This window comes from Semicossyphus pulcher, unplaced genomic scaffold (assembly GCF_022749685.1).
Source record: "Semicossyphus pulcher isolate SPU_LCO1_2020_fin unplaced genomic scaffold, fSemPul1.0.p SCAF_13, whole genome shotgun sequence".
Taxonomy (NCBI): Eukaryota; Metazoa; Chordata; class Actinopteri; order Labriformes; family Labridae; genus Semicossyphus; species Semicossyphus pulcher.
In genome coordinates, this window is record NW_027211637.1 from 11,991,419 (window position 1) to 12,007,740 (window position 16,322).

A 16,322-nucleotide genomic window follows, 5' to 3' on the forward strand; every position below is an offset into this window, starting at 1 on the left:
TCCTAGCCATCCAACACTTCTGCTGCATCCATCTGTAACCTGCTGTTGGCCAGACGTTTGCAGCTGATGGTCAATGAAGGAGGCCACTTCAGCTTCATCCGTCTTATTTCGTCCCCGCCAAAGCTGGTTCCTTTGTAGCTTTCTCTCTAGAGTCGGGAGGCTTAGTTGATATTATGTGATTCCTCAAGAACCATTAAAATTTAACGATTTGTGAATCCACGTCTGAAGTAGTCCTCAATGATTTAATCCATTTCAGTCTGATAAGCTTTCTCTCGCTTCTGTTGCTTTGCGCAAGTGAGGAAGCAAGAACATGGCTAAGATGTCATAAGTGTCATAAGCATAAGTAAGTCAAAATATTGAGAAAATAAGTCAAAATATTGAGATACTAAGTCGAAATATTGAGAGAGTATCTCAATATAATGACTTATGGGACGTTTTTTTTCTTCTCATCCAAGTGGCGGAAACGGGCTTCCACCGATGGACCAACCGTTAAAATTTAAACATACAAAAATAAAAAAAATACATGAGGTTTGCCGTTAAAAAAGCAATAGACACGACCTAGCTTTGCTGATGTAGCTTATGCTCTTTTGAAAAACCTAGTAATAATCACCGAAATTGCTGTTGCTTATTTTTCGACTGTTACACAAAGCTTGACAAACCCTATGAACATAATAAGCCAAAGTCAATTTCAGATCACGTTAAGTGTTAGCTAGGTTAGCTTGTGCAACAAAGTTGTAAGATAACTTTAATGTTATTTAACGAGGCCTCTGCTTTCCGGGCATGTAATGTTGACGTTATAAGACAGTGTAGGTTGACAAGTTGACAGTCTAAGCTACTGCTAGTGATTAGCTCTTGTGCTTTACTTCCTGTTGTTTCTTCAGATTAAAAGCCAAGCAGCCATGGCAGCGGAAGACATTCATTATGAAAATCAGGAATAGTGTATCTAACTTTCCTTATTCCTCAGCAGCTAACCGGTGCCTTTTCAGTTACTTAATTGAAAAAAGTAGCGGAAAACAGGAAAACACAAGAATCAGTAATAATAAACACGTATGTTATGATTTATTTCAACACAAAAATACTCACTTACCTTGAACACCTGGAACAAAACAACTGTTTTGGTTTTGGATAGTCGCCTATGTGTGTTTGGTAATTTGGAAAAATTGATGATAAATAATAACTTGATATTTACACAAAGACCCACACTTAGCCAGTTGACTTTTCAACTCAATTAGATATGTTAACATGAACTAAGTAATGATTTATTCATTTCAACTCCTGCAGTGATTCGTTTAGGTTTATAAAACTATTATCCCTGCACACAGGAGTCGCTGTTCTCATTCCGGTGCTTGAGTGTAAGCTAATGAACAAAACTTTTAAGGTGTGATTTTTTCTTTCTCACTGGAGTTCGGGGGATGGGGTCCCATAAACAATTGTTTGAGTAAGCAGACTATGAATTGATGCAATTCTATTCAAGAAAGCACTGCAAACCATAACACAGACACAAACACACGAAGTTGCATACTTTTGTGATGGCCGATGCCCCATATTTCAGCTGTATCAGACACCCAAGGGGACAAGGTCCTTAGGCCACAAAATAATAAAAGTGGTAAGTTTGCATAATCTTCCAACACAGAGGCTTTGCACAGGCCAAGCAGATCTACTTATTCCAAAATCTTGGAGTTCATCTAAGCACACTTTTCAATTCTTTACAGTTTTTTTTTCATTACAAAAACCTCTTTGAGGTGAAGTCAAAGTCCTTATTTGATATTTAATTTATTGATGTATTTGTTATTTTAGGGCGTTTTGAATTTGTTAGAAAATATGCAGTACAGAGCAATAATGAAATGAGATGGGCCATGACATGCAGGTAAGGTCCCTGGCCAGAACTGAACGAGGGATATTTCGACCCTATTGTGAGCATCTTAAACCCCTGGACAATCAAGATACCTCAAGCAATGAATGCATTATTGCTGACATTCATCACAGTTGAACTTTAGTACCACACTCTGTCTAATAATAAGTATTGTGCATATGTGGTCTTGACACTGGCTGTAGCTGCTTAGTTGCATGTAACATTGAAGAAAACCAATGGGTTGTGGAGGTTCATGCTCATGTCAAATATCAAATCTAACTTTGTCTGCTTGTCTGTACTTTAAAAGTTGTTTGGAATTTTCTGATTCTTCTAATGAGGTTTTTTATTCATATGATCAACAGTGAAGTCAAAAGTCACAGGGTTTTGTCAGCAGTAAGCCATGTATAAAGCTGAAAGTCTTAATTAAGTAATTACTGGAATGACTAAAGCAGTTTAATGCATTGATACTTTATTTACAGAACAATGTATCTCATAGTGAGATGGATCTTTTTCACTCTGCTTCATACTCCTCATTGGAGAGTTGAAGGGAGTGACGAGGAGCAGCATATTCTGCCATGTTGGGGAGTCCATACACCACACAACAGCTCAGGCCGCTGCAGTTTATCTCCATGTCATCCATGGCATCAGACCACTCACCAGTGTCAAAGTCATAGCACTCTACGTCACAGGTGGTGGTGAGGCCATTGAAGCCCCCAACAACAAACATTTGGTCATCAATCAGTTCGATGCCAAAGTTACTGCGGGGGTTCAGCATGGAGGGCACAGCGTGCCAGGTGTTGGTTTGGGGGTTATAAGCCTCAGCAGTTTGCAGACGGCTGGTTCCATTGAAACCACCAACCTATGAGAGAAGAGGTTAAGCATTGAGTCCAGACTGCTTTTCCTGTGTGTCTCCTTATCTACTCAGGACCCTTGTAAAGACTGGCGCTAACCTAACTGTGTGCCTTAAAAATACAGCAATAAAGTATTTTAGGTTAAAAGCTACTCAAATAGAAATATTATTTGAGTACTTTTGGTTACTCAAATAATTTTTTGGTTGTGGATTTTTTTCAGGCAATAAGTTTTAAATCTGCCAACTTTCCTGTCAGAAAGGTAAAAGATAGATATTCAGTGTGCCGAAGAAAAGCAGCAAACCTTCACACTGGAACTAATGATTTTTTTATATTTATTATATTTATTTTTATCTCTCACTGTATACATCAGTACATTACTTCCTTCAGCAATGCTGCCTTGGCTAGGTTTGTAATAAAAGGTCAATTATATCTAGTCTATATCCTTATGTGAAACCTCTGGTAACAACTTTTCGAGCCTTTGTGTCACAAAATGTTAATGTGTTATGTGAGTGTAAAGACTATTCAATATCTTACTGCAATAACATGGTTTGCATATGCCGTGACCCCAATTCCACTGCGGATGCTTCCCATGGGTGCAATGAGTGTCCACTGGTTGGTCTCTGGGTTGTAACATTCAGCTGATGACAGGCACTCGGTCCCATTGAAGCCACCGCAGACATACACCTGGAGAAATGAGGAGGTAATAAGTAATGAAAATATAAACCTTGTATCCTATTATAAGCCTATGACATGGTCTTTAGGCTTGAAAACATTATTTTGTCCCTTTATTTGTTGGAAAGTGACAATGATCACTTATTGATAGCATCGCATTGATATAACATCTAAATCACTCAGTTAAATAATCTAGTGAAGTTTGTTTACTTAAGCTAAGATAAAATATTTAAAGAGTGAAACTATAAATGTGCAGCTTCTGTGCTCTTATCAATCAACAGTTTTTCTAGTTATTCCAAGCTCCACCTACCTTGCCATGGAGGGTTGTGCAGCTTGCGTCACTCCTCTGATCATGCATGGGCGCAATTGAAGTCCACTGGTTGGTACTGGGCTCATAGCGTTCTGCTGTATCCAGACGGTCCTGTCCATCATAACCTCCTATGGCGTATAAGTGCCCGTGCAGCACTGTTATGCTGACAAAGCAGCGTCTTGTATGCATAGGTGCGACCTCCTGCCAGGTGTGTGTGATCAGGTCAAACCTGTTCATAGTGCTGAATTGTTCAGCACCATCAAAGCCACCGACACAGTAAAGTGATGCATTGAGGAAGGCTGCGCCATGGTAGGCCCTGGGATCATCCCCATCATTAGTGATGCTGACCCAACAGTCAGCACGGACATCGTATGCCTTGATGCCACTGGTGGGACCATCACTAGTCCAGCCTCTGACAGCAAACAGGATGGCAAACGGCAATCGAGGGCGGGCCAAAGGCTTACTGGAAGTAGAGCCAGAAAACCTCCTTGTACGCAGGTCAACAATGGCCTCCAAGCTCTTGAGGAGAATTGGTCGACACTCTTCACTTGCCTTTACGAATGTGTTGTTTCTTACAACATCCAGGATATATTGTGGACTTATCAAAGACAGCCTGACCTATACCAAATTATGAAGAGACAAATTGTCAAAAAAAGCCTTGGCCATCCTGTTCTATTCATTAAAAACCTTTGGCAAGATATTAAAGATGCTAATCAAAGCTTAATGTAATGACAAGTGGAAAATTGTTCATCCCTCACTTACATCAGACAAAAGCTGAGAGATGTATTCTCTGCGTTCCTCAGGTGCGAAGGTGATCCAGCGAATGATGGCCTCAAACACTGTGTTCTCCTTTTTCACATTGAGTTGATCATTGATCAATCAATGATTTCAACGAGTTCATGCACTGAGATCTGCAGGAACTCTTCTGCGGAAGCAGCAATCTCCTCAAAATGAGTCAGAATGAACAAGGAGGACTTGTGTTTTAGTGTGGGGTTGTAATAGAGGTCTGCAAACCACCAGGTGCCAATGCAGTTGTGTGGAGTGAGCTGGCTCTCCAGGAGGTCACTGCAGGCTTGCATGATGCCCTTTCCATTGAACTGGTCCGCTGCAATGAAAAGGTCTGGTATTTTCTCTTGTGACACCTCAACACAGCCAGTGTAGGCAAAATCAATGATGAGCTTCATCATGTCGGATGCAACGTTGGGAATGTCAAAGACCCGACTGTGTGGTTTGGACCAGTGAGTAAAAAGAGCTCTGTGGGCCAGGAGAGGCAAAGAAAGAGAAATTGAATTATCCACAATTTTTTTAATATTCACACTTCACAAAATAATGATATATAAAACCTATATTGCCGTATGCTGCTTTTCAGAACAGATGTGACTAAGTTTAATCACCCAATGCCAAACAGACAACAAGTTAAAGTGCATTGCAACAGCAACCAGCCACTCCACAGATCTACCTATTTTTAAGTAGTCATTGCCCAGAAGGTGATATTTACTTAATCAAAGTTTTCATTTAATGAGCAATAAACTATGAGTATTTTTACATTTAAAGTCATGCCATAAAAAATGAAATATTAACATTTACAACTTTGTTTCAGCTTGATTCCCCATTAATCAGTATCACTTCATTATTGGGCTGTGTTTCAGTTTGTTTACCCCATTAGCTTCTATGCTAATTTAAAGTGTGTAAATTCAGCAGGATCCCTGTTAACTCCCACTAACAGCTCACCTGAAGTACGGGCTGCAGCTACACAGGATGACCTTGTGCACAGGAAACTCAACATTGTCCACTCTGATCACTGCGTCACAGAGCTCCTGATCTAAACGGAGCTCATTGTACACATTGCTGCAGTTAAAGGTATTTTCACTCATCTTTGCTCTTTGATATGACAACTTTCACTCTTTCTATGTTTGGTAGGTTTCTCTCCTGACTCCCAAGAAGTGTCTGTAGTTGTTTCGAGAAATGGTGTCCTCTCACAGGTTATGAGAGGATTCTAGAATGGATCATTATGAAATCATAATATCTTGTCATAAACAGCAGCCAAAATTCTAAAAACACTTTTTTTTTAAAAACAGCATAACTGTATTCCTATAATGTATAGCCTGGATAGATAAAGATGAATGTAGTGGGTTGTGTTAGGGGAGTTTTACAGGCTGATTTCTCTCATACACAATAGAAGACTTCAAGATGTTGCTTGTAATGTTGCTTTTATTGTAGAGTTGCTAATCCACAGATATACAATGCTGATCTTATACACTTATTGTGCCTAACACCTATGTATTTACTCAATATCATAAGGGTGTGCATTTCTGTCCTCATCATGTCTTTCCGTCCTGTATGATTAATTAAAATGAAACAGTAGCTGAAATTATTATTATTCATGTAAAAATAGGCAAATGAAGAAGAATATTAACTGTTTGAGGTGCTGTGCTTTACACAGCAAAGCAGATTAGTGTTAGTGTAATTATATAAAAACAAATTATATGCAAAGGATTCAATTATTAAGATAAACAAGAGAAATAAAACCACTTATAATCAGCTATGTTAAACAATTAAACTGTATAAATGAATAAAGGTTTCATGAATAAGTAAGACTTGTATAGACCTTACAGAGATTTGGTCTGCATAATAATTAGGACTCATAATGAGGATATGGAGTGTTATTACGGTGCAAGAGCTGTCACTGGCTTTATTTCCAGACTTTGCTATTTTACATTGTTCATGTGTCCAGGTGGTGAAGAAGTTCCTTTTGTGTGTGCCCCCATCACCAGTGTATTTTACAGAATGGTTGTGTTCACTGCAGAGATTTTAAACTCAAAAACAATATGAAAGATAAAATTGTGCCCAATGATAAAAGTGCAGTATAAGAAAATATTATCGAAAAGTTAGGCTGTCCATCCAACAACGATAACATAATCAATCAGTTATATGCTGACCAGCCCTGTCCTCTGTTTTGGGGGTGAATTTTTCAGCATGCACTGATTTGGATTTAAGATTTGCTTGTTTCCTTACGAAAATAAAAGGTGCTAAATAGTTATGAATCACGCAAGCACAAGTACAAATTACTCTGCTGGTCTGATATTTTTGATAAGGTGGATCTATGGATGGGCTGCACAGGGGTGCAGTGGTTAGCGCTGCTACCTCATAGATGGTTCCTGGTCTGAACCCCGGTTCGGACGAAGTGGGTCTTGTGTGGAGTTTATATGTTCCTTCTGGTTACTCCGGCTTCCTCCCACAGTCCAAAGACATGCTCTGTAGGTTCATGAGTGACTCTAAATTGCCCATAGGTGTGGGTGTGAGCGTGAAAGGTTGTCTGTCTCTGTGTCAGCCCTGTGATTGATTAATCTAACGGTCAGTATCTAAAATGAATAATCCATTAAACCCTGAAAAACACCCTTAATGTAATTTCAAATACTTGAAAATACCATTATTCAACCAGAGTTACAACGTATGGCAACTGAGACAACATTAGTTATTAAAAAGCAATCAAAATGGCAAAACAACAATCTTAAAATGCAAACAGTCTAAAAGAAAGTCCAAGAATAAAGGTATAAAGTAAAGGTAAAGGTCATAAAGGTTCATTTTGAATTCTTTTTCTTGGTTCATCTTTGACTCAGTCCTTCTCATGATGTTAGTGAAAATAGCATCAGTCTCATAAAGGGACCAATTTCATGATTCTTTATGCGAATGGAGAGTACGGGGATAGTATGCTGGACAGACTGTGAACAGTTGATAGAGACACTGAATACATGGGGGTAGGAGGGAGGGAATGACACTAAACAAACATCAACCGTAAGCAAAACTTGATGATGACTCTACCAGAGGAAGGGTTTGTCAAAGTCCAATTTAGGAATGTGCAAATATGAGGCTATTAAATAATAAAAACACAGTACCTATGCAGTATTGTTCATGTTGGCATGACATCTCTGATCAATATGCTAGCCTCAAAAAGAACCATTAATTAGTGCAGCTATGAGAAACTCAGATTTTTTATCCATTTTTGGTGACTTGTGTAAACAAAGCAGTATGTTTTTAACTGCTGATCCTCTCCTTTGCATGCATGTAGCAATCTTTAAAGGAAGTCTCATCCTGGCTTTTTTACTGTTTGATATAATACTCGCTTTGATATTTTAACAGGGAAGATGTCACAACAACTCGTTCGGTCTTAATACTTAAAATCTCTTTGTCAGAAGCTGACTGGGTGACAGCAGTGATAGGCATCACACATTTTCTTGCTGATGGGCTGTTTTGCTTTATTTTGTAGGTAGTAAAGAGGCATCAGTATAAAATTAAGAATATTATATATTATAAAATTAGTTTTACTCCAAGTTAATTCACTCATAAGGTAAGTATTGTGGTCTTCATGTCATTTATATGGTTGCTGTTATGCAAGGACAGTAATTTCTTTGTTTACTGACCATTCATTAGACCCCAAAAGGAACATCACCTGTGACTGTAATATCAGTATGTTTTGACACTCCCTCCAGTTTACAGCCATTTGGATTCTCCTCCCACCCATCCAGCCTCTGAGGGGAGTGAGAGGATGTGCAATGGTCCGCCATAACTGTATCTGGCCTACCTCCACCTGCTGATAGTGCAGTCCTTCGTCTAATAATATATTTAAAGTAATCTGCAACATTTTTTTACTTAACAGGTCAACACAACTTGTACTTTACCTTGCCTGTGCCTAGGTTTTAGGGAATAAGTGCCAAAAAGAAAACTTTATTAAACTGTATTTGTTTTATGTTTATTATGTTCTTGTAACATCAGTGATTTGTTAAGGTGTAATATTATTATCAGGGTAGAGTCCAATGAAAAATCACTTCTATAGCACCCAATGTCTCTCAACTTACAGGGACTGTGACCCTATTTTAGGCCCCAAGGTCTCCAAACACTAGCAGTGCAACAGGCTTTTGTATGCAAAGTGCATATGGGGAACCCAATCCTACCATTAATTTATACTAATTTGCTGAAATCATAGTCATAATCATAATGACACTCCCCCCTGGAACTGTTATTATAAAATGCATGGGCAAAACAACCTACAAGTAAGATAATCAACAATGTGTGATTTAGTTGTGCCTGAAATCATTACATTTACTTACCTTGACTTCATGTAAAACACACACACAGTATTTGTTCAAAAGGTTTCAGTGTCTTGGCCTCCACTGAATCACTTTCATTACAGAAAAAAGAAAAGAATATTGGCAAACTGTTTAATGCCTTTCACCAGGTATTGTAATTACGGCGAGCAGGCCTGAATGGGCCTATTTTAACATTTTCTTTGGCAAAGTTTGCAGTAAGACATTAGCTGTTTAAAGGAAGCAGGAGAAGATTTCTTCAGATAATTTTATTTTTCACATTATTTTTTTGGTTGTGGCTGATACTGGGGCAGAATCAGCAAAGAATAAAAAGAAAAGAAAAGAACCAAAATAGCTAAAAGGGAGAATGACAAAGCAGGGACAAAACATTGGTCCGCCATTCAACTGATGGACAGAATATGGGGATATGAAAGGATTCAAAATTGAGTCTGTATTGGGACTTGTTCTCCTAAACACGTATAAGCGCAGTGCATAAAGGTTGCGCTTGACATTACGTCACTGAAAAACAACTGACCTATACCATAACATTCATGGTGGCCTTGCTAATTAGCTATAGCTTGCTGTTGGCTTATCATTATGAAGATGTAACATTACTAGGTAATGTTATAACTAGCTCTGCTTCATCAACAAAATTACTACTATTGAACAACGAAATGCTAATGTTGGCTAACCTAGGTGTACGAACAGTACTAAAACAAAGTTTGACTCACTGTGTTTCACTGTGTATTGCAGCTATTATTTCTAAATAGCTACAAGCAGTGACATTACCTCATGGCTATGCACCCTGCAAACAGGTATTAAACATACATCATAGTAGAAAGAAATAGAAAAAGTTAGTATTAAAAATAGATTGTGTCTGCTCATGAGGCCGCTACTGTCCACAGGGACCACCAAAATCCACACAAAATGTAAGTACATTGTAGGCAGTTTATTGGAAAGCAACGTTTTTTTGTATCATTTCCACAAACTTCGAGGATTTATTTTGTAAAACTCAAACCTCTAGTACACACTTATGAACATAATTAGCCTTACATTTCAAGCATCTGTCCAGATAAAAACATGGAAAAACGGGCACTTTGAAATGCAAAGTGTTAGTCTGTAAATGAGAGCAACACTTGCAAACCGTGACACGAAAACCAAGGTTTATCGACTTTAAACTAGGTGGGAGATACGGTCCCCCAAAACCTATTTAGTTACGGTCTTTATGAAGTATAAGTGACATGTACTGTCACAGTACACACACATTCAAACCACCTATCAGACTACGTGGCAATAACCCCCCCCACTGAACTGAAAACCCAGAAATAAAACTAATGAATGGTGCGTCCTCTGCACAGTGTAGTTACAGTGTCTGAGCATTATGAGAACAAACATCCCACCTTTGCTCACTGCATCCAAACAGAAAACTCCGAAAGACACTTTGATTGACCTGTTTTGCCAACAAACACTTATGTCTGACTAAGTTTCGCTTCTTTACCCCACCCATCCTCCATAATCCCTGACATTTCCAGCATTACAAAAAATAAAAGCAAACAGGAACAAATTAATTCCAAGCTGGTGGAGTGGAATCCTTGTCACTTGAGCAAGTGCTGGAAAAATCCAGGCTGACAGAGTCTCTGTTCTCCTCTGCAGAGTGTTTTGATTTCACCTAACCTTCCTCTCTCTTGTCCTGTAGGTTTGATCACATGTGTCCTCTGGCTGGAGATGCAGCTAGAAATATTTTGAGAATCAAACATGGAGCTGTGTTTTGGGAGGGAGGTACAGGAGGGTACTTTGTCTGGGCATAGACTTCTCAGTCGGTAGAGAACAGGTCTCCGGCAGAGGGCAGTGGGGCCAAACCCCCAGTCACATTGGGCAGCAGGGAGAGGTCAGGGAGACTCTGGATGTGGGACTTCAGCTCTTTCCTTACCTGGGTCACCCTTGCCAATTTCTGCTTGTACTCCTGCAAAGAACAGGTAAACACAGTATGAGAATGAGTTGAAAATTATTTATAATATACATATTACAGTTATCATTCTTTCAAAATGTCTTAAACTTCAGCTGCTGACATGTTTGAAACACATTTGCACAGTATGTGGCTTTAAAAAAAAAGGTGCACTAAAATTATTTTTTTATTATTTATTTGTGTAGTTTTGGCGATTAGTTTCTATCAGTTTCACAGTGTAATTTCTCAAAGCTGAAAACCTGAATAGGCAGGAAATACAAGCAAATCAGATTGTTGTAATCGAGCTAGATAAACACAACTACTTGATGTAAAGATGAAACTGACAGAAGATGAACCAGATATGTTACTAAATGGATCTTACTTCAGGATGTTGGTCTCTTCTTTAACAATATGCACCTGCAATCTCTTGTTGTATTTTTGCAGGCACAAGAGTCTGGTCCCCTTCGGGCTCTAAAATGGTGTGGGTTTAAGCAGCATTTTGATGACCAAGATGGCTGATGCCATTGTGTTAGTATTCAGCTAACTAGACCAAACTCTACAGTGTAATAGTTGTGTTGGCCACTAAATCATGTTAGGTCAAATGTCTGTGTATGATGTTGGACTAGAACACATATGAGTTTCTGGTCAGAATTTTAATCGCTTGTCTGATCCTCTGACTTCAAATTATGTCCAGAATTAATGGAGTTTTAAAAAGTGACTTAATTATTCACATGGGTGAAAAAGGAACAGATTCATACAGATATTTTTGTTCCAGTTTTCTGTATACTGTTTGTTTGGTTTGTGTGTGCAGTGTCTTGCCTCTAGTTTCTTCTCCCTCTCCGTCAGCGCCTCCCGCTGGCTACCGATGTATTCAGTCAGCATGCGAGCCAGCTGCCTCCGGTCCTCCAGCTCTGCTGCCAGTCGGCCATTGTACTCCGCCAATAACAAACAGGCTTCATCCACTGTCTTCGACAGCTTGTCTGCTGCATCCTTGTCTAGTTTTGCACCAAAGTGGATTGTAATGGTCAGAAGATGGGACATTTTAATTTTAATCTTCTTTGAAACTCTTTGTAATGTTAAAATTACTATAACGTTAACACAATCATGTACAGAATGTTGCTGTAAAATGAGTTCAAGGGATAGTTCGGTTTGTTTGAAGTGGGGTTGTATGAGATACTTATACAGTACAAATTAAAATAGAGGGTGAGCTTGAGTTATTGTGACGCGTTCATCGATTTGACTATCCTCTCTATTTACTCGATGTTCCCGTGGCATTATGTTATTTTAAGAAAACAGAAGCAGAAACAACATGTTTGTAGCGATCGGCGGTGGCAAGTGTACAGTCTACTTTTGTCATGTAATGTTGTCCACAGAAAAATGAATGTTCCAGCAAACTGTGTGTCTTACAATGTCTCAAAAGACACCGATTAATTAATGAAATACAGCAGCAAACAAGTAGAGTCATTTATTTCCTTGTTTGTGTACAACGGACTCATAAGCCACGCCCACACACATCTGTGACCGTCACCAGTGAATTCAAGCACCAGTTAATCTGGCGCACCGGCATTCCGGTCAGTTTCTAAACACCGGTGCCATGCTGACCGGCATCCACTGTATATAGTACTATTACTAATGATAAGTATCTCATACAACCCCACTTCAAACAAATCAAACTATCCCTTTAAACTTGATTTTAATATTTACATGTATATATTTTGCATTCAAATTTTTGTTGCATAGTTTTTTGTATTGTTATGTTGTTACTGAAATCCTTTCTCTCAGTCCTCACCACAAGTCATGAGTATACTAAATAATTTAAATTAATCTTTGATTAAGCTGAGCTCTCAGATCTTACCAGTTATTTTCTCAAGCAGGGAAACATCTTGGACTTCCTGCGGCAGCGAGGCGATCTTCTGACGAACTGCTGCATCACCTGATGCAGCATTCTCCAAGTCCTGCAGGGCCTTCACAAGCTCCTCCGTCTATAAGAGTGAGTGAGAGGAAGAAAGTAAATAGGAGCCAATTAGAAGGGAGTGAGCAATCAGCAAGGAGACCATGTGACCAAAAAAAAACAGTGGGAGAGATAGAGACAGTTTAAAAGAAGAGTGAGGAACAAGAGCAAGGGGATAGGAAATTGATGAAGTAAACACTATACAAACTAATTTGAGAGTAAGTTTGTTTTCTACTTTTTATTCCATTTGAAACTGAAATGTTGGCCTCTTACGAGCTGAGTTGCGGAGATATCTATGTTGTGAGGAGAGTTGTGGCTTCTGTAGTCGTCGTCTTCATCATCTTCCTCTTCCTGGACCTTCTGATAGCTTCTTTTTACAGCCTTCTTCTCTTCTATTAAGTTGAGTTTAGACATGACGGAATGGAAAAACACCCACATATTATCAATGTCACTAATCATCATAATCAGAAAATACAAATCAATTCCCAACATCAATCATTTCTTGGAAGTATCAGGTTATTTGTCTGAAGCAGAGGGGAATTCGTCATAAATGAGGCATCTTTTAAGTATCGGTCAACTATCAATTGCACCTTGATACAAATATATATATTATACTCAGAAGCAGCCTATTAATCTTGCTTTCAACTCATAAGTGATGACACACTTTTCCCCCATACATATTACATTATCTGCTGATACAAATAAAAGTAAGTGGATCAACATAAGTGAACCTGTCCCTGTTGATAATATTATGTGTGGCCTGTGGTGATCTCACCTGAAGGCCTGGGGCTGTTCGAGTCTTCTATGGCCAGTTTGAGCTGCTGAATGAAGTCTCCTCTATAGAGGCTTCTCTCCTTCCAGATGTTCAGCAGTCTCTCCATGGGCTTTTTACAGTTCTCATCTGCCTCCCTGAGAGGGACAGTAAAGTAGAGTAGAAGAAGAAGAGAGAAAAGAGGAGAATTTCAAATAAAATAATGCAACAACTGAAAACACAGAAAAAGGATTCTGTTTTTAGCAAATTCGTACAAAAAGTGTATGATTTGTTGCCAGACCAGATATTTAGTGATAATAATCTTTTTTCTCTGATATGGTTCTATCCCATTTTAGTTTGAGAGCCAAAGAAAACACTATGGACTAATGAGTCAACATTTGGTTTTAGGTTCTGATTGGGAATGGTTGATATATTTTTTCAGGGTATTCTACTTTTCCATATCATCTGTCGTTTCCTCTTTTATCTTTGTCTCATAGGCTACAAACACACACACACACACACACACACACACACACACACACAAAAAAAAACACACACTTATCACAAGTGGTCAAATCAAAGTCACCTGGCAACATGGGAGCACGCATCAACAAGGACAGTCTCAAAGTCTTTGGTGAACTCTGGTCCTTTTTTCTTGCTGTTCTGGATGACATCATTGGCCAGATACAGAAACGTCAGCTTTCTGCTGCTTTTAGCTGAGGACACAGAATCATATTATAATATTTAAAAAAAAAAAAAAAAAACCTGTACACAATCACAACATCGTTCATTGCACATAAAATTAGATTGGTATTAAGATAATTTATTATTGCACTGACTACTACTTTAGTTAGGCCTAGTACTTTTGCACTGTCATTATTTACAAACAGGTTTTCTGGTTCAATTTTGATCTGGTTAGGTTCAAGACCTCAGAATCGCTGCTTTTGTCAAATTTATTCAGACATATAGACACAATACACCATTAATGAAACCAAGGCACATCACGTTACCTGTTACATAGTGCCCTTTCCTTCTCGTTGTTTCAATGATGTTATTTCTATGCATTCTTCTTTTAAAGAGGTATATCAATATACCATTACTCTGTAGCTATGTCTCTCTGGTTTTTGTCAATTTCCCATACTTATAAATTGGGGGTTCTTGACTAATGGTCAGACAAATTTAGCATATTTAGCACAAAGACATAATTCTAAGTGAATGCTTGTGATGGACATTTACAATTACTGTTGTCAATAGGTAACATCAGTATATTCTGAGATTCTTGGACGTTTCTCTCATTGACAAGTGAGACATTGTGAAGCTTATAAAGAGACGATTCAATAAGAAAATTTGTGTCATCAAAATCAAGTTTGAAAACAGCATTTGAAATATATTAATTTCACCCTAATACAATTAAGAAATCCGTCCTTGAAGTGTCATGTTACTAATATCGTGTATTGTTGCACAGAATCAAGATATACTGAGGTACTTCGCATCTCTCACCTTTTTTCAGCTCTCTGTGCCACACTTTGACGATGAGCGCCGAGTGTTTCCGATGGTGGATGATCCACAGAGACAGAGTTTGGACGCTCTGCTGCGAGCTGCTCAGCTCCGTCAGCTTCTTTTCCAGGGCCGACTCAGAGAAGGACGACATACCGTTGTACGTATGTGTTTCTCCTGTGACCCAACTGACCCCGACCCGCTGTAAAGCTACTGAGCTCCGACCTAGTTTAAAGAAACTCGCACTGTCATCAAAACTGAAGTTGCGTCGCTAACTTACATGCATGCAGTATTAAACTGCCTCCTTCCGCTATTTGTCTAAATTAAATTCCCTCTCTTTCTAAATGAATAATTGAACAAAAATACAGAACAAACCTGCGAAGTGTGAGCTGGTTATCTGTGGCGATTTCTTAACTGCCTGTAGTGTTTGTTTACAGCCCCAGCTAGCATTAGCTATACGAGCTAAGCAGCAATCTGCAGAACAGTGCAGCCCTAAGATAAGTTTGCCCTTAACAAAGCTTCTGTAATATTCGTGCACAATATGTCTTAAAAACGCAAACAAATGAAGCACAACTGCTAAAGAGTGACGATGAAACTCACAGTTTGTGATTGCTTGTCTAACTGCTCAGTAAGATTCCATCGAAAAAATGGCAGCTTGCACTTTCACCTCGACATGTGCGTCGCACAGTAGTGACGCAAACAGAGCCAAACATCATCCCGGGTACTGACAATCCCCTTTATCCAGGGATGAAAATACAAAACCTGTGTAAAACCCAAACCCTGCACATGAGGCTATTTTTGGATGTTGCCTTTAAATCCAGCTCAACACTGACCCAGAATCGGATTCAACTTGTTCACTTTTTTCTTCAGCCCTAGTAATGAAGGTTTTGATCTATGGGCTACAGGAGGGTTTAAAAAAAACTGAGAATTCTGTCAGTTACTTTTTTTATTTATTTATTTATTTTTTTCACTTTTTTTAACGTTAAACGTTAAACATTAAACGTTAACGTTAACGTAAAATTTAAATTAAACATTAACTCCTTGTGTTTTAATGTCTATGTCATATTTCTGATGAGGAAATTTCACAAACAGAGGGAAATACACTGAACAACAATATAAATGCAACACATTTGTTTTTGCTCCGATTTTTCATGTGCTGAACTCAAAGATCTAAGATGGACTGTGGACTGTACTTATATAGCGCTTTTCTTGTCTTTGCGACCACTCAAAGCTGCTTTTACACTGCAAGTCACATTCACCCACATTCACCCATTCACAAGCTGACGGCAGAGGCTGCTACGTAAAGTGCCCAACTGTCAATCAGATATCACATTCATACCTGTTGGCTATGCCACCGGGAGCAATTTGGGGTCCAGTGTCTTGCCCAAGGACACTTCGACATTTAGCCT

At 38.8% G+C, this 16,322-nt stretch overlaps 2 protein-coding genes across 2 annotated transcripts; both read right to left on the reverse strand.

Annotated features, from left to right (window-relative positions):
• Positions 1-2,363: 2,363 nt before the first annotated feature.
• On the reverse strand, positions 2,364-5,529 carry LOC138590051 (kelch-like protein 10). The gene is given in 6 exon segments (XM_069660584.1): positions 2,364-2,711; positions 3,238-3,387; positions 3,686-4,303; positions 4,448-4,558; positions 4,561-4,939; positions 5,417-5,529. Coding segments are annotated over 5 exon segments (1,539 nt in total). The 5' UTR covers positions 4,873-4,939; positions 5,417-5,529.
• Positions 5,530-9,029: 3,500 nt separating this feature from the next.
• Positions 9,030-15,538, reverse strand: rprd1b (regulation of nuclear pre-mRNA domain containing 1B). Its single transcript, XM_069660236.1, has 8 exons — positions 15,289-15,538; positions 14,917-15,138; positions 14,003-14,132; positions 13,441-13,574; positions 12,939-13,057; positions 12,570-12,696; positions 11,534-11,709; positions 9,030-10,732 (listed from the first exon to the last, which is right to left on the reverse strand). The coding sequence occupies exons 2-8, from the start codon at positions 15,065-15,067 to the stop codon at positions 10,583-10,585; spliced, it is 987 nt and encodes a 328-aa protein (XP_069516337.1). The 5' UTR covers positions 15,068-15,138; positions 15,289-15,538; the 3' UTR covers positions 9,030-10,582.
• Positions 15,539-16,322: the final 784 nt, after the last annotated feature.